This window comes from Antedon bifida, chromosome 4 (genome assembly GCF_963402885.1).
Source record: "Antedon bifida chromosome 4, ecAntBifi1.1, whole genome shotgun sequence".
NCBI lineage: Eukaryota > Metazoa > Echinodermata > Crinoidea > Comatulida > Antedonidae > Antedon > Antedon bifida.
The window spans coordinates 19879632-19902353 of record NC_136229.1 but is presented as its reverse complement, the minus strand read 5'-3'; the positions used below and the strand labels follow the sequence as shown (position 1 = coordinate 19902353).

At 32.3% G+C, this 22722-nt stretch overlaps 1 protein-coding gene across 2 annotated transcripts; it reads left to right on the top strand.

The window, feature by feature from the left end:
* Position 1: 1 nt before the first annotated feature.
* LOC144840988 (uncharacterized) lies at positions 2 to 22706 on the top strand. 2 transcript variants are annotated; one of them, XM_078697104.1, is made up of 28 exons: positions 2 to 126; positions 2909 to 3052; positions 3439 to 3603; positions 4262 to 4318; positions 4516 to 4686; positions 5243 to 5336; positions 5661 to 5734; positions 6067 to 6111; positions 6377 to 6512; positions 6733 to 6861; positions 7020 to 7214; positions 7529 to 7677; positions 8873 to 8981; positions 9152 to 9255; positions 9579 to 9793; positions 10149 to 10236; positions 10367 to 10464; positions 10731 to 10851; positions 10960 to 11124; positions 11812 to 11943; positions 14103 to 14531; positions 15296 to 15451; positions 15891 to 16034; positions 18149 to 18274; positions 18601 to 19261; positions 19476 to 19552; positions 19961 to 20147; positions 20231 to 22706. In XM_078697104.1, the coding sequence occupies exons 1-28, from the start codon at positions 34 to 36 to the stop codon at positions 20374 to 20376; spliced, it is 4410 nt and encodes a 1469-aa protein (XP_078553230.1). In that variant the 5' UTR covers positions 2 to 33; the 3' UTR covers positions 20377 to 22706. The 2 variants fall into 2 exon arrangements, with proteins under 2 accessions (XP_078553230.1, XP_078553231.1); XM_078697105.1 differs by lacking the exon at positions 15891 to 16034.
* Positions 22707 to 22722: the final 16 nt, after the last annotated feature.

The window sequence follows — 22722 nt, the reverse complement described above, 5'->3', positions numbered from 1 at the left end:
GATCACATGACTGGTTGACCTATTTTCTGAAAGATGGCTCCTCCACCACCACCGCCACCGCCTCCTCCACCCATACAAAGTGCTAATGCCGACGGTGCTGCTGCCGCCCCTGTCGCGCAACCTGTAGTAAGTATACATTTATTTTTTGTGATTAATTTGAGTGATAATTTGTATAAAACTATGCAATTGTATTCACGCTAGGCCCAAGGATTCAGGAAGGCTAGGCCTGGCTAGCTAGGTTGTTGACGACGAGCCGACACGATCGAGCACTCTGCACTCGGAGCTCAGATATCTAGGCCTGCTAGTATGAGTATGGCCTAGCCTCTAACCACCCCCCCCCCCCCCCCCCCTAGAGATCTGCTTTTCAATAATGTATATTGAGAAAAAACAATTTCAATTAAATGATTATTGAAAATAAATGAATGGATTAATTAATGATTTTTAATAACGTATTTATAATTAAATATAAATAATTGTTATTAGGGCCTATATTTATATAATTTTATCTAGGCTAGGACTACTTAATTGTCTAGGTATCTTACTATTCAAATTAATAATTCAATGCATATGGTAGCTATGGAAACACTTAAACCTAGCCTACATTGATTTTATTTTTGTACAGAAGGAAATTATTTTAATTTATTAATTTCCTTTTTTATTACCCTCTAGAATTCCTTCAAATCAGCTCTCGTCTTTTCATTCACAATAAACCATTAGTTTAAGAAAAAATAAACACAAAATATAAAATAGAAAATTAAATTTTAAAAAGTATATATACAATTACCAACAGGGTTCTAATTTGCAGAGGTCAGTGCAATGTCGAGTTACATTGACTGAAACTATTTGTTGCTAAGCGATATAACGCCCTCTCTACACTATCGAAGCTGTCTAGACTCTGAACAAAACGCTGTAAAGGAGTTTCCCGAAAGGAAGCGTACACTGTCAACTACACAGGAAACTTAGTCAGAAATATGTAAATTCACTTCTTTCCTTTAATTAAATAAAGTTGATTCAATATTGAATTATCAAACTAAACATATAAAAATAGGTTTGATGATCATTCAAATAGAGTATGCAAATTTGTATCATTGCATATCTAACTGGAACAATTATATAGCAGAAGTGAATATTATGCCATATTTTTATTCAATTATAAACTAATTTAATTTGCTTTTAAAATTTGTTTTATTCTGACAATATCTATTAAACATTCTCATGAAATTGTTGCGATCCCAATATCGTGCAATACAACATTGAGCGATGGCTAAGTTGTCATAGAGTATTCGCCCGACTTGTGTTGTCTGTCACAGGAAGTGGTGCATGAGTAATCTCTAACCGTGTAGTGACAAACATATCTGGATAGGGCTTCGCAGTTAGATCTTCTTTATGGTAGCTGTTTTTTCACTTTGATATGTTGAATCTCTGGCAAAAGGTGAGATATTTCGTCCTAAATTATATAAATCTTAATTACTAAATAGGTATGCATGTTCTTACAAAGTTACTACCTCGACTTTACTGTTTTTTTTATAGTTGGCATACAACTTATTTAATGATTTGAGTATGCATAGTTATTTAGTATTAAATAGTCTTACCGATACAGCAGGGTGTCATCGTCTCTATATCCTCAAGCCAAATTGTCTGCCCTGTTAAATGACTGGGTATCGAGGTGGAGGTTACATTTATACAAGACTTCTACAATTAAACTTGACATGGTATTAGATGAATGTGTAAGAGGGCGTACTCGTCAATAGAACTGAAAATCATAGAGTTATAAAGTACTGTATTATTGTTAATAATGAGATGGTGAATGCACTGTAGAACCTGATTAAGGCATTCACATAAAGATAATTTTGATCAAACTTGAATTCGGAAAGTTCAAAACCAGAAAATGAGATTCTACCCTATAAAGTGAAATATGGTCTACTTTACTGTGTTTAATTATTTGATTGGTAATTGATTGGAGGGCTCTTTAAGTTTAATCAGTATAGTATTTCTTAAATAGAATGGAATAATGATTTTAGAGAGATAAGAAAATGTATGCATCATTACATTCCTGTGTAGAATAGAGTAAAAAACTATTTTTTTTGTAATACATTTTTAAAATTAGTTGATGGCTTACGTACAAAGGTCATTAGATGTGATTTTCCTTGGCATAAGTTCAAAAGATTTTGCATTGGATTTATTATTTTTTATAATCTATTTTAGTTTGTATTTCTGGGTGTTTTTATTGATAAGAAAGATTGCGTTCTGTTAGACAGATGATTGGCTGCTATAGTTTGATTCATCTCTCATGTGAAATCTATTTTAATTTTTGTCATAAATGATTTCATGTAATGTTTTTCGGAGTGTCAGACTTATGGTTTCTACAATAAAATAATTTTGCTGCTGCTGTGTGACCTTTGAACTTGTTCTGTTTATACAGTATTTCCAGGCTGTACTTCCTGGGTACCCACCAGTTTGCTATACCGTTGATGCTTGATCTCTAAGCCTAGTTGATTACATTACCATAAACGTGTCTTAACCTTTTAATAAATGTTTACTTCTTGATGTTTACACCTTTTTTGTCAAACTAGTTTGATAGTGTAGACAGTGCTTAAGGTACAAAAAATATAATTTGAATGCATTATTATCCGTAACTTAAACTGCCTACTATCAGAACAATGATTATTAAACTACATTATAATTTAAACTAATTTTTTATCTCTATATATTTATTATTTATTCATATTTGTGCCAAATTCAAATAAGACATATCAACCCAAGTTGACCAAGTTTTGTTTATGCTAATTTTCTTCTTTCAATAGAAAGAAAGAATTTGAGATATTTGTATTAGAAATCAGAATAATTTATGATCAAAATACTTACTTTACTAATAGAATGTAAGTATATTGATATTATTACTCTTTAGGCATCAGACATTGGACTGGATGGAGGAAATAGTTCAGGAGAAGGGCCCATGGCACCTGCGGCGGAAGCCAAAGCGGAGAAAACCATGACCTTATCTGAGGTCAGAAAACAGAGCTGTAATTGGTCAATGGCATCAGATGCTGGTGTAAGTTATGTTAACATACTTTTATTAAGAAAATATTTAAAGAGATGGCTTAGTTAATGATGAATTACACATTGTGGTGTGAATATTCATTCATACACATTTATTCAGTTATGACAATAATAACTGGGGCCCGCACTAGAAGCAAAATCTTGTCTCATGAGAAAAATAAGTAAAAAAAGAGATAAAATATTGAGTATAACAAAAGTTATGTTGTTTAAATGGCTAGTAGGTAGGTATAGGTATGCTTAGTTTCAATATAATTAATTAACGATTTAGTATAGAATTTGAACAGCGCCATTTTGTCCGACTGAGGGCAGTTTTTATGACGTCAGAAAGATTATTGCCAATATTCTATTATTTACAATGTTAATTGTTTCCTTTTTTAGTTGTTACTTTATTTACAAGAATTTTCTCAGAAGATGATAGCAAGAACGAGTGAGTTAGAGAAGATGGTAGATGGAGTGGTCAATGAAGCAAAGAGTACAGACTCAAAAGTTCATAATACTCTTAACGACTTTTTAATGATTGCCAATACACAGTTTGTTGAAAATGTAAGTAATATAAAATAATATAATGTTATATACCAGTGGCATAACAGCTATGAGCGCTCACTGGTTAAACACAGGGGCCCGGAGCACGGTTCAGAGGAAAAAACAGGCATTAAAATATGTCAAGGCAAGGTCACCAGCTTTGGAGGGTCACTTAGTGTCCCTAATCCAGGGGCCTCAGGCCTCTGCATTATGCCAGTGTGATACTTGTTTGTGTCTGTATCCAGTATGCATAGGATTGTGCCCAGAGTTTGATTGCAGCCACAGGTGTAGCAGTACAGGAACTAGCACACTTGGAACCCTACTTTTTTTTAACTGACATGCACATGTGCCTTTTATTCATTCATGCAGGATATTCCATCTATTTTCATTTCATTGATCATATAAATATTAAATAATCATAACATGGTTTGACATTTTTTAGATACAGATTAAATGCAATAATGCAATTCCAAGAAAAAATGAAACCATTCGTAATTTTGTAGTCAGGTTAAAAGTTGAAAAGTAGTTTAGCAACTTGGGAATTATAATTAGTGATAGTATAATAGTATATATCTCTGTTCTTCCACTGTATTTAACTGTCTCATCACAGAATTAAGAAAAGAGTTCCTTATTCTATCCATATTTTACATATTCATTCATGTGTTTCCTTATTTGATAGCGAGTGTATGATGATTCAGAAGAGATGGACATGCAAAATGCAGCCCAGGCAAATGCTGTAAGTAAACTTTAATACTGTTTAATGTGTAGGCATAGCACGGAAGAAACGTTTTCCCTCACAAAGTTAGTCTCTTCCTGTACATCCCATGAAATGTTAGGCCTTCTATGTTCATCTTAACATTGTGTGTCCCTGGTTAGAAAATAAATAATTGCTTTTATTGATCAATTCTGTTTAAAACAAATTACTACTTACAGGAAAAACAAGAAGTGACAGAAGTAGACTTAATACCTAAAGTATCAAAAGCGTTAAACCTAGGAATCAACGTGATTGATACGGCGTTTGATACATTAGATGCCAATGCAGGCAATTCTGATTCAGAAGACGATGATACTAGTTACAGACATGAACCTATTCTTGAACCAAAGGTTAGAGGGTTTTTTTGTCTTCTCATAGCTTAAAGCCCTGTCTACACTATCAAAGTTTATGTGACAATGTGATGTGCCTATATGGACACGATGATGTCATATCACTACCATATTTGTGCATATCACTACCATATTTGGGCACATCACACTTTTTTGTCAAACTAGTTTGATAGTGTAGACATAGCTTAAGATTATAATTATAATACTTTATCTATTCATGGATACACTTGATTTACCCAAAGGATGTTTGTCATCAATTCCGTCAACAAAAATATTAAAAAAAAAAAGATATTAGAATATGTATTTAAGATTTGGTTAATTACAGCAGTTAGGACTGTACAGTTAGTACTGGAGAACGAAGCGGTGTAAATGGTTCCTCTGCTTTTCTTCTTTTTTTTGGGTATCTTATGATATTTTATGAATCATTTTTGTGTGTAAAGCGCTTACATTGTATTAGGCTCAAAATAAGACTACAATAATTATTAATTTTACCACCTACTAAAATTAGATAAAGAATAACGGAGAATAAATGTAAAGTATTATTAATATTTCTCAGGACCCATACAGCCACCGACCCTTGCCTCATATTATTGGTTCATCACTCTTTATGGAAGAGGATGATGTTGGTTTGATTGAGTACACAAGTGAAGGTATTTTATATTAATTTAATTTAAATATTGTAATTTTTTAGTAGTATTTTTTTTAGTAATTTTGATATTGTAATACCATATATATTTGATACTGTAATGTAAACCAATCAACCAAATTTCATCTGTACCTCGTTAAAATGACAATAAATAACATCGTATTGTAAGGCACTTTTTTAAAGCACCCAAAAAGTAAGATGATATTTTACAAGGTGATCACAATTCAAAGATTCCAAGAAAAGTATTTTTCATTAACATTCAGTCCCCTTCTTAATATATTTAAACTTTTATAAGCACGTATATTAATCCCTTTTTTTCTTGTTACAGTTGAAGATGACCTAAGTGTTACAGGCAGTTCAGTAACAGATAGCGGAGAAGAAACAGATCTGTCCGAGTCAGAGGTTAGTAATAGTATATTTAAATTCACTTTATAGACAAGTTATATTTAGAATGTTTTTGCCAAATTAACCATTGACAGACCATCCTGCTTTAATATAGACCGCTTGACAATTGATTTAACCCCTCACTAGAAAGTTTATAAGAATCATTATTTGACTTCATTAATTCAATGATGTCATTTTGCATATCACTTCTTGTGCACTATATTGAGGTATTTTATTGTTTAAAAAAACCCAAATTGTACACAACAGAAGGCATTATAGGTTACAAACTGCCATACATCATAGTTTTCAAAAGTCTCAAATAACATTTAAATTTGTTCATATTTCCGTAGTATTCTGAATCTGCTAGTGAATCAGACTTAGAGGAAGGAGACATTGTAAGTTACGTTATTTTTATTACAATAATTAATTATTAATTTTATTACAATCCCCAACCCTTCCTGGATGTGGTTCAAATGTAATTTAAAACCTTCCCAGTAAATTTCCGTCATTTTGATACCCCATTTGTATTGATGTGTGCAATAGAAAACATTCATTAAATTCACTACTAAAAATGTTGTCGTCAACACGTTGTTCATGGCTATTTTGTAGATCAGCCAGAAGGGGTAGTTTTAATATTATTATTGTATTTAATTATGTCAGGGTTCAGAAGACTCTGATGCAGAAGAGAACGATATCTTTGGTGAGTCTGAGGATGAGATGGAGAATGGACCACTAAGTACACAGAAACCATTCACATCAGAATTAGAGGCAAAGATTCTTGGAGCTGAGGTCAAAGGTTAATATTGATTCATGATGTTGAATGCAACACTAAATAATAATAATCATATAAAATAATCAGAATATTTCTGTAGGCAATATATATCTTGGTGAAACTTACGTTTCTGAAACTATCAAAATTGTAACAGTCTAATCATAAATGATAAGAATAATTCTCATTGTCAAGTAATAGGTGTCTTAATTCATTATAATTGTTTGTTGATAACACTTTTATTTAGATCAACGAAGAGATCGCAGTGCAAGCAAAATATCTACGTCATCAGAGAAGGATAAGAAAAAGAAAGAATCTGAAAAAAAGGATAAAAGAAGAAAAAGAAGCTCAACGAAATCATCTATCAGAACAGAAGGTACTGTAACAACTATGTTTTGAGAAACACTCATTTTTATGAAAGAGCTATAATTTTAAAGAAAGAGATGTTTAGTTCTTTATTTCATCAACATCATCTCTTACTATTTATATATTAATGCTTATTAATTATTGAATAATATTCTTCTTGCACAACAGATGATGATCCATTTGGTGTGCACGCTCCCCCTGATGAAGATGATGTATTCAGTGGCGGAAAGGGATTGTTTTCTGGAAGTAAAGGATTGTTTGATGATGACGACGCCGCAGAAAATGATGATGGTGGTTTATTTGATGATAAACCAAGCAAAGAATCTGAACCAGTACCGCAAGTTGAAGAAACAAAATCAAAAGGTTAGTATTGCTTAACATTTGTTGTAAATTCTTTTTTTATATATACTATCCTTCTTAAAAGTGGCAATCCTGTTCACAAGACAAACATATACACAAGATGCTCTGCATAAATAAACAAAGTCTTATTACTAGTCTTTGGGAGTGGAGTGTCATTAGAAAAAATCCTGACATATGACAGGACACTTGGATTGGTAGCCAAGCATCATAACCACCAAGCCAAAACTCCACTCATAAGTTTGTTGCCAAATTATCACTTGACAAGGTCCAGAATTGAACCCAGGTCATGTTCATCATTTGCCAACATCATTTTTCAGAAACTAAGCCAAGGGCTAGAACAAGAAGTGGTCGCAAGGTACCAGTAGGTGGCGTATCAATGTTTGGTGCAGCCAATGATGAACTCTTTGGGTCACCATCTAAAGAGGATGTCAGTGAAGATGAAGAGGAGGCACAAGAACATCAAGAAGTATGTCTTTTACAGTTACACAATGCTATTTTAATTTTATTCACATCCAACATGACAATTTTAGTTGTCATCTTGGTTGTAATCAATATTATTGTCACTATCATCATATCATTATCAATGTCATAATTTTTGTTTAATAATAACGTACATAGAAATCAAATAAATTTCAGAAAAATGTAATTCTATTATTATTATTATGACACAATATGGTAAAACGTAATTGTCCCAATTGCTGAAAACAGTTATATGGTTCCTTATGTACACTCAAGTTATTATAAAAATTATATCAGGTAATTGTAACGACAATTTTAATGGTGTAAAATTTAAAATCTATTTGTTTTAACTTGGGGATGGAGTTACATACACTTTCAATGAACTACACGTTCAGTATTTTTGCTGAAATACCTGGTTTTATAACCATATTTATTCATACAGTCAAACAACACAATCTTAAGGGCTCATTTTGCGGCTGTGTCCAAGCGCCCTCTATTCCCGGTAAGTCATGTGATGCAAACCTTGCCCACAGGGTTACGCACGGCACGAACATACTAACCAAATTTAAATGGAGAAGAATTCATTTGAAGAATTTGAATTTTACTGCAATAAGCTTTAAAGATACTGCAGCAACTACTATAGAATATTTTGACATGGTCCTTTTTTATAACCTTGATTTTAACCATAACATTTGAATTGAGAATGCAAAGTTTATTTGATGCTTTCTATTGGCTGATCTTTTGTAAAGCTCCACCTACAACAATGATAGACAGGTTACAACTTCTTACTTGCTTCAATTAACAAACATTTGGCCTGCCTATTCATTTCTGTTGAATTCTGTAGTCGCCAAAAAATGCATGAAAGACTGTTTATTTCTTTAAAAGGCAACAAACTAATATAGACCAATTTAATGACATTGGATGGATCATGTCTAAATTGTTTTAATAAAAAATAGAATATGGTTTATATTTATTTATCAAGGCCATAGTGAGAGGTTAAAAACAGACGAGGCAAAGATACTTTAAATATAATTACTTATATAAAATATGATGATCTGTGCTGGAGGATGGTAATGAAAATTGAAAATGTTTGATGAGGCGAGCACCTCGTCTGCCTTATGCTGGCTACGGCCCAGTCTATTTAGTCAATTAAACATTAAATATGTAAGTTTGTTCTTTAAAACTTTTTTATTCTATTTCAGAGTCGAAAACCTCCTCAAAAACCAGTAGAAAGCAAAGATTCTAGTGGACTGTTTGATGATGAAGATGATAATGATGGAGACTTATTTGCAGATGTTCCTGCCAAGAAAGGTATTCTTCATCCTCTTTTGTTTAACATTACCCTTGTCACCTGTCCCACACAACATACCTACTGACCTATATCATAACACATGCAGAGAACTTCCTTCACCTATTCTTATATTAGCTGCTTTCCCCTGTTGCCTTGGCCAACTTGTCTGTGATCATTATTCTTTTTTTAGAACCAGTAAAAGCTACAAAGTCATCAGGTTTGTTCTCTGGAGATGAAGAAGATGAATTATTTAGTGAAAGTTCTAAACCTGCACCAGAGCCGCAGAAGAAAAAGGTAATAAAAACACACTGGAACCCCTCCTTTAGGACACCCTTATAACAGGGACTCTTTCCAGTGCGCAAGAAACAAGGGGCAATACATGTTTTAACACCACAGCCAACTCCTATTCAGGAAACATCCCTATTAAGGGGACAGTTTCATTGCAACGAACAAGGGAAGTATATGTTTCAAATTATTGCCAACCTCAATTCAGGGGACACTCCTATGAAGTAGACACATTGTTGAGTCATAAAGATGTCCCCTTAATAGGTGATCTACTGTATTACCATAAGTTTTAAATAACAAAACCTCAAATAATGTTATAAATTTTTTCATAGTTACCAGCTGGTGCAGTATCAATGTTTGGCAGTATTGATCCTCTGGCAGGAATGAAAGGTCTTGCTGCAAATACTGAAGAAGACAAAGAACCAGAATCACCAGAACCTGTCAAAGCTGTCAAGAAGCCAGTAGTCAAAGAGCAGAAGTCTGGCGGTCTGTTTGATGATGAAGACGACTTGTTTGGCATTCCATCTGTGTCCAGTAAAAAAGAAAGGTCTGTCTACACTATCAAACTTCATGTGACATATATGGACACGATGATGTCATATCACTACCATATTTGGGCATATCACTACCATATTTGAGCACATCACACATTTGTTGTCAAACTAGTTTGATAGTGTAGACAGAGCTTTACATTTCTTTAGAATCTTTTAACACTTTGCAGTATTACTACAACGGAAAGTGATTGATTCTAAAGCTCTGTTTTTACTGTTTAAACTATCAAACTTTGTGACAAGAAATGTAATGTGCCCATATGGACACGATGATGTCATATCACTAGTTTGATAGTGTAGATAGAAGCTTAAGAACTAAACTCTTGACATAGTTATGTTTTTTTTCTGCAGTCCCCAAGTCAGCAGAAATAGTTCCAAGTTATTTGACGATGATGACGATGGTTTATTTACTGTACCGAAAGAGGAACCAGCTAAGCAGGTGCATAATTTGAAAATATCAATTTAATTTAATAGTTCAATTATGAAATGAAAACAAAATCATGATTTTAATTACAATACTGACATTTATTTATATTACATATATTGTATAATTTTGGGTTTTTTTTCAGACGACAGCTAAGAAGCCAGCCAGTAGTATGTTCGACGATGATGAGGATGATGTGCCTGGAGATGATCTGTTTGCAGCAGCGGCTAAACCAAAGGACACGTAAGTTTAATATTTATTAAAGATAACAATTCTTAAATTGATACTCAACAGTTTTGCAATTATGTTAATCAAACCAATCTTGTTGTTACCAATTATTAAGCTCTGTCTACACTATCAAACATTATTTGACAAAAAAATGTGATGTGCCCACATATGGACATGATGATGTCATATTTCTACCATATTTGTGCATATCACTACCATATTTGGGCACATCACACTTTTTTTATATAGACAAAGCTTAATTCAACGTCTCATTCTTTTAGTGGAAAGAAAAAGAAGCCTGTAGGAGGGATCGCCATATTTGGTGGCGAGGACTTGTTTTCTGAAATAAAACAAAAAGATGGCTTGAAAGTTGAAGACACAGAAGAGAAACCTTCACCAGAGGTAACATTTAATTTTTTCCTTAAAGCAGTCTTGTACAAAATATGAATTATATTTATTATTTAATTTACATATTTAAATAACATGTTCTTGTTTTTTTATTTGTTTAAGAAACCTGAACCTGTAGCAATACGTGAAAACCCAACACCTCGTAAAAATACCTTTAGTCTGTTCTACGAAGAAGATGAGAAAGACGAGGAACTGTTTCCATCATCCTCAGCTTCCGCCTCGTCTTCATCAGCAGGAACGCCAATCATGCGTGAAGACTCAACAGAGGTAGGTGAAATCATTTATACAATTCCTTGTTAGGGCATGGAGTAATTTACTTTATTGGCTGACCTTTAAACTTTGACATGTGTTTCAAACTCTACAGTGTTTTCAAATTTATTACAAGTCTGCTCTTTCATCTGTACTAGAGCAGCTGGTGATTCATTTGACTTAGCTGTGAGCTTATTGAAATTTCCAAAGTTGTCCATTTAGTTTTTATTTATTTATTTATTTCAAAACCCAAACCAATAGCAAAATTAATTTGCCACAATAACAGGAGGGTAAACATACAAATACAGAATGGGTACAAATACAATGAACATAGGCCTATATAATAAACATTATATAAGGTAGCATGTATAACTATTATAATAACCTGAAAACTTTATACCTAAACTGATTCAATGAATTTGAAAAAATATCAAGGGCATTTTCTTTAAACTAAAAGAGTGTTTGTGAATATATATAGGTGAATAAATGTGTATTGATAGTATTTTGTTGTTTAAAAAACACCATCATAATAATAATCAACAAGGTGGGTTACTTTAATAACAAACTGATTAACAATCAACACTCATCAAATATAACAGCCACATTTCCTCTGAGTTCTATCTATTACGTTCATGATTCATAAATTTAGAGATGAAATCTGTGATACGCAGACTTAAAACCTTCGCCTTTTAATCATTTTTACAGGAAAAGGCCCAAAGAAGACGAAATAAAAGTAAAAGTGTATTTGATGATGAGGATGTACTGTTTGGCTCACGAGAGGAAGAGGCTCCCCAAGTGGATCTGTTTAGCGGAGCAGGATCAGCATCACCCCCGAAGGTAACCCGTCGTGCTTTATTTAATCAAATACTCACTAAAACATAGCAATCTTCACCCATTGCATGCTAAATCAATCGCTTTTAAGCTCTGTCTACATGCGCTATCAAACTTTATGTGTCAAGAAAATGTGACGTGCCCATATATGGACATATCACTATCATATTTGAGCACATCACACTCTTTTGTCAAACTAGTTTGATAGTGTAGATAGAGCTTTAGAATGTTGTTACGTAGCATTAACTTCATACCCTGACTTGCATTTCATTTTAATTTACTGTTTATATAATTCTATAACTAAAAAAAAATATAATTCAATGTATTCGTATATGTGCAATTTAAACATTTGGTGAAAATATAATTTTGTACAAGAAACTTTTGTATTTTTTTGGTTAAATTAATATTTTGTGTGCTCTAATTTTATGGCATTAAACGTGGTTTTTAATACTTATAAATAAATGACTCTTTCACCTCTACCATATAAATTTTGTAAATAATATACAGTAGCAATATATATAGTAATATTAGTTATATTAATATATATATTTAGGTTTGTTTAGCATTGTTTATAACCATTTCTGTAGTGTTTATATATTTTACCACAAGTGTGTGCGTGTGTATGCAAGTGTAATGTTGGTTTTGGTGTCTAATATACTGTATGTATTTGTATATGTATACATTTTTAGATTTAGTATCTATAAATTTTGTTTTATATCAGAGGTTCTCAACAGGCCCACAAGTTCATTTTATTTATTTACTGCTAAAACAAATTAAGAAAAACAAGGTTAACAAAGGGTTAGGCAACATGAGCTTCCGGGCTTTGAACCTTAACCATTGTGATGCCCAGCTCTATCTGGCCCGCAAGATTATTTTAAATTTATAACAAGGCCATATTAGAAAACTGCTGAGAACCCCTGATTAAAATAGTAGTTTTGCTTTGCAACTAATTTGGTGTACTAATTTGATTTCGCAAATCAATTTTGATTTCTGCACAAGTCTTTATTGTTGAACTGCTTTATACAAAACCTTTTTCTGTAGCACAGAAATCTAACAGTATTTTACATGTAGCAGGTTTATGTAGCATGCTATGTGGCTGGGTATACATAATGCACTCACCAGTTTTTAGTTTAGCAGATCTTCACCAGGCATGTTAAATATGGGTTTTAGCAGTTTGCCAAAGCTAGCACGCATTAGTGGTAGATATAAATGTCACTTTTTGTTGGTTTGTATTGTTTTTATAATTTTATTTATTTGTCAAATTGTCATGCAATCCCTTTGTTACTGAGCAACTAACTAAAACTGTTAGTCTATTAATATTTATAAAGTAAAAACAGACAAAAGATAGTTTGATTGTGCCAAGGAGTGGCAAAAGAGGCCAATAGCTTCTGTGGCCAATGTTCCACAAAAATGAAGTGAAACAAAATGAAAAAACATTAAATTTGTGTCTTTAATTATTATAAATCTTTTTTTAACTTGATTTTGTGACTTACTTTGTCACGAGGAATGTTTAAATGGTAGTTGCTAGTAACAAAACGACATTGTATGTTGATACTGACAAAGTGTGACAGTTGCTTATGTATGCTGATGTGTTGAATTTTGCGTCAAATCCCACAGATCCTATCCTATTGTAACTTATTCCAATTGCACATAAAAATCTGTCAAACTACTAATTCTTTTGGAGCTTACAATTATTAAAATAAATTAATGTACAACAAAATTAATAATTGGAAAGGGGGTTTGACGCATTTGGAAGCACATGCACTCAATGCATGTTTTAAATATTGTACAAAAAATATTATTCAAAATTATATATATTTTTCCAAATAAAATACTCAGACAAGACTCTGCTTTTCTGCTTTCTTTAATGCAGTTTTTTTTACATTTTGGTAAATGTATAAATAGTATTGTGGGATGGACGCAAAAATTCAATACATTTAATTTTGTTTGATTGAGAAAATTTGTTTAATTGATTTTTATATCTAGCCCTTCAGGGGCACAAACATTTGTAGTTCTTTAACTTCCACAATCATTATTATTTTATAGTATTTTTATTGCCGGTTTTGTTACTATCTGTAAGGGAAAATTATTTTCCCATAATGTTATTTATAATTAGAATTTTTAAGTCCATCTCACATAATGTTATCATTCCACAATCATACTAGCCCGAAGCCAAAAAATCTAAAGCTGGAGGAATTTTTGATGACGATGATGATGAAGATGATTTATTTGGCGAAAAAACTCTTCCTAAAGAAGACGTAAACAACGTAAAATCCAGCAAACCGTCACCGAGTCCCGCCAAGGACCAATCCAAGAACTTATTTTCTGATGATACGGATGGAGATTTGTTTAACTCAGGAAAATCCACTCCACCTCCAGTAAGAACTAAGCCTCCGAAACCGGGACCTAAGACACGGAAAGAACGCTTAAAAGAACCAACTCGACCACCTCCCTCTCCAATTCGGACTAATATTGGGAGTGTGTCTCCCCCTGTAGTTAAAATGAGGCCAAAGAAAAATGATAAAAATAGTGGTAATTTATTTGCGGACAACGATGAAGATTTATTTAATAGCAATGAAAGGAAGAAACGAGAGGTAAGGTGTCTCATTTTTGTTATTTGTGATACTTTTCAATTTAATTGTAGCTATACCTCTGTAGGTTATATATCTTACCAATTATTCCTACAATTGTTAATTATGAAATTATTATAGTTATGATAATACTACAACAACCCTAGAACATCAATTCTAGTAGAAGTGCTGTAGCTGAATTACTAGAGCCAAATTACTGCATCAGCTGTAGAATTACTGCAGCAATCTAAATATCTACTGATTAATACCAATGTATATCAAACAAATGAAGTAATGCATCGTGGAAATGTATATTCGTTTGACTAGGGTATTTTCATTCAACCAACATATTTATTTATTTCAATGCATGACTGGTTATGTAAATCTTTATGTATTAATTTCAGAAATACTATTTCAATATTATTTGATAATATTGTTTTGTTTATCATTACCATAGCAACATTATGTTTTGTTTACTGTCATAGCAACATTATTTTATGCATTTATACCACATGCTTGACAACCTTCACCATGAATATTTTGATTGCTTTATTTATGTATGCAGAATCTGTCCGTTTATTTGATTTTGTTCAATATGTTTTTTTAAATTTGTTTTGTACATGTACTGAACCTGACAATTATATTCATTTTTTCACAGAGAAATGTATAGTTATGATTTATCGTGTTAATATTAATCATTTAAAATGAATATATAATTACACTTCAGTTTAGATGTGCTTAGAATTTTATTAAAACATTTTTTTATTTTAAATTCTGTTCTTGAGCAGTCATCAAAACCAATACCGGGAATGTCAAAGGTTGCAGTTGCAGATCCTTTTAATGTTGCAAAGTCATCTGAACCAGAGTCTGATTCGGTAAGCATTTCATCTAACGCATCAGCAGATCGATTGGCAGCCAATGGAATTGGTGCTAAGTATGATGATGTAAGTATTTTGGTAAGGGTAACTAGCTGTCTGTTGTTGAAGTAACTATCGACACAATTGACTGTGTCAATGGTATGATCAACAGAGCGTGCAATTTATTATTTTCTATTGAAATGGTTGGCTGTGCATCTAGTTCTCTGTACTGAAAAACAATACATTGAACGCCAAGTTTACCGTGCAGACAGGAAATTATAGAAACTGTAAATTAATGATATATACTTTATATGTATATAACCATTTTTCTGTTAAATTTACAAACGTTCTGAGAATTTTAAAACTTTTTATCTTTTATTAGCTAAGCTTTTTATGAAATGATTTTTTAAGCTTTATTCTTAATTAATTTGTTGCAGTGAGTTTTTCCCCCAACTTTTTTCATGCTCATTTGCATATAACACTTATTATTTTGCATGTTTTTCTCTATTCATGACTTGTTTTATAGCCTCTGTTTGGTAGTCCGCCTGCAGATGATGATTTATTTTCCCCTAAATTGTCGACGTCTAGTAAACATAAGCCTGTCAAACCACCAGGTATCAAATCCGTCAAGGCACCTACTAAGCCTTCGAGTAAAGTTGAAAAAATACAGGTGTGAATTTGCATTAATTTAAATATATATTTGCATATATATATACACTTGGCATATGTATATCCATTAACTTTAGAAACTAATAACTTAAATGTAATTGGATGATGTTTTATATTGCATAGATATTTTTGTAATTATTTAATTAATTCAAAATATATAATACAGCTTATACTATTATAGATAGAATATTCAAATAAAAATGAGATTTACAAACATTAAACATATATTATATTTTAAGATGTATTGTCCTTGAAACACAAAAAATGAAGGTCAAAATATTCTAAATTTAAATTGGCCATATCAAAGTAATATTAAAGTTATTCACTTTAAGTCGAAAATTCGAGCCAAAAACAACAAGTTTACGTAATTAACAGGTAAATTAATTCGTCTGGAAAATTGTCATGAGCGAAAGTAAACAAAGATTTCAAACCACGAGTATGCAGTATGCATGATGCTAATTAGGATTGTTTACAACTCGTTACGGTTGAGAAGGTGTTTTCACACAGATCGCGAGGAAGTTTTATGATTATGCATACAGAGTAGCCAAACAAGCGCGTTGCATTATGAGATATGTTTTGATTGAAAACTTTGTCTGGAAGTCAAAGTTATTTTTTGAACAAAAAAACGTCTGTATTTCAGTTAAATGATTTTTTTTTCGACAATTTTTGGTGAAAGTTAATGACTATTTTGATACTTCAAAATGACCCACTTTTTTTCGAAATCTTTTTTTTTTTTTTTTTGGAATTAGTCAAAGGGACAATACATCTTTAATAAGCAGCAATCAATGATTATTGGAATATTAATAATTTAATTAAAAAGCTATAAAGTTAAATCAATTTTAGATTTATTCTCCCCATATTACATCTACATCTCTGAACTGCCTCTTTTATCTATCTTTTCACTATTTTTTCTGTTATGTCTTTTTTTTGTTTTTAGTTTAATTGTTGACTGTTTTGAATATATTTATATATTATTAATGTGCTTATTATAATAGTCATTGAGAATGAAATAAAATAGTATGGGATTACCAATTTACATTTGTTTTATAATTTTAGAAGCATTGCATTGCAGCAGTGCATTTTTTAATTTAACTAAAATCAAGGAATATTCAACATAATCCCATCTTATAATTTATTAAAAAACAGTATATTGTTTGTTAAAATTCATTATCCATTTCATTCTCAGCTTTCGTTGTCCGCACACAATAAAACAACCATCACTTTAAGCACAGGTCCTAAACCATTCTATGCTAGGCTTTTTGGAAAGAAAGCTAAAAAATCCAAAGCCAATACAGCAACACTGCCAAAACCTTTCTCAAAATTTGCCAAAACAAAACCGCATAAGCACAAGCCAGCACGCCGTTCACAGAATAGGCCCAGAATGCCAACTCATCCACCACCACCCGTACCGAAACCACGTTCAAGAAGGCGGCGAAAGTCAGTAGGGCGCCGAAGCGCGGGAAAGGTGTGTCTAGCATGGCACGCCTATTGCTTGCTTTGCTTGCTGATGAGCACTTTTGAAACAAAACCCAGAGATTTTGCTTTGAACTTATAACTTATTTGATTGGTTTATCGTCAATGTATGATTTTCTGAATTTGGCCAATCAGATTAAGGGAATGCATGAACAGATAAAAGAGGTTCTGTATTTAGTTTGATCATGGACCTGTAAATTTATAGGTCCATGGTTTGATTGAGCATGAATATACTTGGCTTAGATTATACACAATTAGTTCAAGATAATCTGTGACCAAGTTCTTATTTTGCATGTTATGTGTATTGAATCTTGAATATCAATGTCAAAGTTTTATTATTTTAATAAATTAATAGCATATAAACTGTATCTGTTTCTCCTTTAACTACTACTAGCTCATTCTAAATCTTTCATGTCTTTTCCTGCTTATCTTATTTTCTTCTTCATTCCACCTATGAATGTCTTTACATCATAATCCAAAAAACAAAAGATAATTAAATGAATACTTTACTTTAATTTTAAAGAATATTTGAGCAGCATATCTTTTATGTTAATGTATGTTTGCATATGCATGCCATTGACACCTGTAACAAATCAATGACTGCTTGAATGTTAATTCTTTATATTAACTGGATTTTTCTAGGCCAATGTTACCATTGATCCAAGTAAACTTAGGCCCGGAGCAGCACCTTCTGCAAAAGAGCCAGAATCAGACCCTATATTGCTTGATCTGCCTGCTGAAGCCAACACATTACCAAGCTTAAATAAAGTAAGAAATTGTATATTTTTTTGTGGGGGAGCATCCACCTTTATTCTCTTCTTTTCTAGTTTTACACACAGTATATATATATTTTTTAAATACCTGAAATTATCTTTAGCATATAAAGATATTGTAATTGACTATAATATCTCCATGTCTTTAGTAAGTTGTAATGACGTTTGTTTCTTTTTACTCATTGTCACTAAACTGATGGTAAGGTTTAGTGACATAATTTGGTAAAGGGCTTCAACTAGGATTTGAACCCAGGTTTTATGATTCAAACATGTTAATCACCTAATCTACCATCTACTTTTATTTGTTTTTTTAAAACACAGAATAGAGCCAAAATTGGGTCAAGGCGTAGACCACCATCACGACATCGTAAAGAAGCTAAATCAAATGACAGAGCACCCACTCCACCGCCTGTAGATAACGATGACGAAATGGACTTTGCATCAGGTTACCAACCATTACCAGATATGGACCCTGCACCTATCGAGACATATGAATCGTATGAAGGAATGATGGGAGCAAAACCTGCATATGCAAAGATTCAAATACGATCAAAAACATCAAGCGATATGTCTGGTGTTGATGACTTCTTAGGAGATAACCATGATGATCCGCTGTCACGATCACCACCACCGCTACCTGATGACGATATTCCTGTCAAAGCAAACATTTCAAAAGCTCAACTAATAGAAGATGATCCATTATTCAGTTCAACGTCAAATAGTAATGAATTCAGTAAATCTAACCATCTCGAAGAGGATGATTTATTTGGGGCGCCCTCTAAAGTTGATAAACCGGTGGTAAAACCTAGAACTGTCATAAATGACGTTGATAATTCCTCAGCAAATAAAGAGAAGAAGAAAGTAGTAGTAATAGGAAATGACAAGGAGGATGACCTCTTCAGCAGCAATACTAAAATGGCAGATAAACGGAAACAAATTGCATCGAAAATAGACGTTGATGAAGATTTATTTGGAAGCCCAGGTATATTGAGTTTATATTAAGCTACTAGTTTGACAAAACAAATGTGATATGCCCTACTATGGTAGTGATGTGCCCTAATATGGTAATTATATGAGATTAGCATGCCCATATATGGGCACATCACATTTTTTTGTCACATAAAGTTTGGCAACATTTATTTTAAAGTTAGTACTTTACATGTAATTAAAACTATTTTCTTTCTCTTTAAAACTAGCTGCAACAAAGAAGGTTGCTGAACCGTTTGAAGATGACCTATTTTCATCACCAACTCTAGATAAACCTCCAATGAGGGTAAGTGTTATCTTGCAAATCAGGAAAAACAATTTCAAGAAAAATAACCCACCACATTTTGAATTTCTTTCATAAGCCTATACCTCAAATGTAACATTCTATACAATGATTGTGGGACCAGACCGGAGTCGTTATCCAATCGATGAAAGCCCTAGTGGTCTAATGGTTTGGACATCTGTATATAAAGCAAAAGGTTCCGGGTTCAAATCTTGGTCGGGCGACTTTTTCTCATTCTCACAGATTTCCTTATCTTTAGGGTTTCAAATTAATTATTAAATTTCAGTATATCACCAGAATTTATTCTGTGCCTGTGATGTTTATATATATATATATGTAAATTTTGCTTGGACAGTGAAATCTCATATGAAAAGTGTTCTTATTCTCACAATTTCAATTTATTGATAAAAGGCTACTGAAGATGAATTATTCACAAGTCCAAAGAAGGAGACAAAACGGCCAAAATCAAAGACTGTGAGAAAGGATGATGACCTTTTTGCCGACACAACTGATATATTTGCAGACATTCCAAACTCCAAACCCAAGGAGAAAAAGACAAAGAAGAAAACTGATCCATTATTTAAAGAAGTCGAAGGAGGTATGTACAACTTTTTAAAATAGTTGCCTTAATACTTTCAAAAGAACATTTTATTTATTTATTTTATTTTTTATTTTCAACAGGCGATATTTTTGCTGGCTCATCAAAAACTAAAAAGACAAAATCAAAGAAGAAAACAACTGATAGAAAATCTACAAGTTCTTCAATATTCAACTCCGATGCGCCTAGTATATTTGACGATCCTCTGAATGCAACTCAGCAAGAATAGGTTTTAAGAATTTAGATTTTTCAAATTTAACAGTACTTAGGTGTGTAGTAGAGAGATGGTAGCCAAGGACGATTCATGTCTTGTTAAGAGAAGAGCTATAAGGGCATAGTTTCCAATAAAAATTGTAAATGTATTACTAATTGTCCTCGGTTGAAGAAATTCAAATTCGACCCTCTACAGCCACTGTGCAGCACCTGCCATGTTCATACCATGGACTTAATAAATTTATAGGTCCATGTTCACACCCGGAGAGATGATCCCTACTCTTTTAGCATAGAGTACAATGTTTATTTGCATAGTTACTTAAAACCAATTGTTTTCAAGGAATTGCAATATTATGATATCCAAAATTGTAAGCTAAATCGTTTGGTTAGCTTTATTAATGGAAGCAATTAAAGTGTGCTGTTTGTCTTTGTATTTTTTTGGAAGAAAAATGTGAAAATGGTTTTGTGGTAAAATAAAATAATAATAAATAAATGGGCCATCCAAATATAATGTCCAATCAGAGATAAACATTTCCAAGTTGAAATTATATTTTTGAGATACCAAATAAATTTTAGTCAAATTCTTGGTCAAAATTGCTAGAGTAATTAAAACGGTTAACGTTTTCATAAATAGTCTTTTAATTGTGGTAATGAATTGATGTGTTTTGTAGCATAATCTTGTGCTGTGTAGATTCAATTCCTTTCACTGTTTTTCATCCAGCCATGGTATATATCTGTCCTTATCAAGCTTTGGTTTATTTATTGTGTTCACTTTGGTTGTATTTTTGTACAAGATACAATACCTGTTTGGCTCCTGTCTTATATTAGAGATGTACATTGGTAATGATGTAGAATTCATGGTTGTTAGGCTGGAAGTTTGAATCATATTTTGTCAACTATACTTTACTTTTCACTTTATCCAGCAACCAATGAATGTACTGTAACATTGTGTGCCTGATATACTGTACACATAACTCTTTCCAAAGTTCATTATGGATTGGCCTAATCTGAAGAGAATTATACACCAGATTTGTGACCCATTTAATGTGGTGTTTTCTCATGCCTGTACTTACATAGAAATTTCTGATATCAACATTCTTTTATCCACCAACCACTTGAATTGCAGCAATAGAATCCATCAACCACTTTATTGCAGTGATAGAAATGGAGAAGAAACATATGAACTGAAGAAGAACAGATAAATGATGTACATACAGTACCTACGTCTTCATCATTGAGTCAAAATGAAATACGGTTTATGTATTACCAAATTAATACTTAGTATATTAGTTCATATTTTAATCAAAAGCCCAAATATTATTAAGTTAGAAAAATTATTTGAAATATTAGTACAATTAAGTGAAAATTATTATTATTTTTTAAACAACTTTAAATTGATATGGCACTTCTGATACTGTACCATGTCATGTAAATTTGTAAAAATAACAATTATATAATATGTAAAGTATAGAATTATTCAAATTAGTTCACATTATATGTCACATTATTTCATATTTAAACATTAAGAAAGCTTAATTTCAATAATAGAAATGTATTTTTTTGAATGTTTATTTTAGTGTTTAGTTAGGTTTTATATATCCATACAAAATGAGTTGTAATGTGTTATACCATATATAATTATAATATATTAAGTATGGAAATTTGTATCTTATTAGTTTAAGCCCAGCAATATTATAAAATAATTCTACAATTTATTTTAACAAGTTTCAGAATATGCGGCTTGTCAGGGGAAAGCTTTAGGACCAAAAGCTTTAATTTAATTGGAGTTTACCGGAATATGGTCCAGACACATGTTTCCCATTTTTGTTTAAAAGTTCCCATTGGTTAAAAAAGGGTGTGGCCATAAAGAGGAGGGGTCTCCAAATGTTTGGTGTTGTCAGGGATCCCTGGTGTTATGATGATGGATGTTTGTATTAGTGCATTTGAATAGGAATTAGCCAAAGTATGTAGCCATATTGTTGGTTTGTGTTTGGCATAGAGATATAGTTCACTATAATATCTCTATGCTTTTGTGAAAAAGGCCGTAATTTGTTAGGGAGAAAAAAAGGTGTGCCCGTAAAACAGGATTGTCAAGAATGAGAAGTAAAAGTAAGGCATGTGAATAGAAATTGACCATAGTGTTAACAAATAGCTTTCCCCATGTTCTCCACAAGATAATGTCCCAATAATAGGGGTTTCCAATAAGAGGGGGTTCTTGTACTGTAATAGAAGTTCCCCATTCCCCGAAATAGTGTAATGCATCTGTCTCTGAGAAAAATAATTGTATGCTTTCATCTTTTTACTGATGTGGTCTAATAATATTGCTAATTAAATCCACCAATTAAAGTAATGCTCCTCTCGT

Excerpts from the sequence above, each read along its gene's own strand:
- LOC144840988 (XM_078697104.1), top strand. The coding sequence starts at position 34 with ATGGCTCCTCCACCACCACCGCCACCGCCTCCTCCACCCATACAAAGT. Across the intron at positions 11,944-14,102 it reads GATCAGCATCACCCCCGAAG|CCCGAAGCCAAAAAATCTAA; the intron begins GTAACCCGTCGT and ends CAATCATACTAG. Across the intron at positions 14,532-15,295 it reads ATGAAAGGAAGAAACGAGAG|TCATCAAAACCAATACCGGG; the intron begins GTAAGGTGTCTC and ends GTTCTTGAGCAG.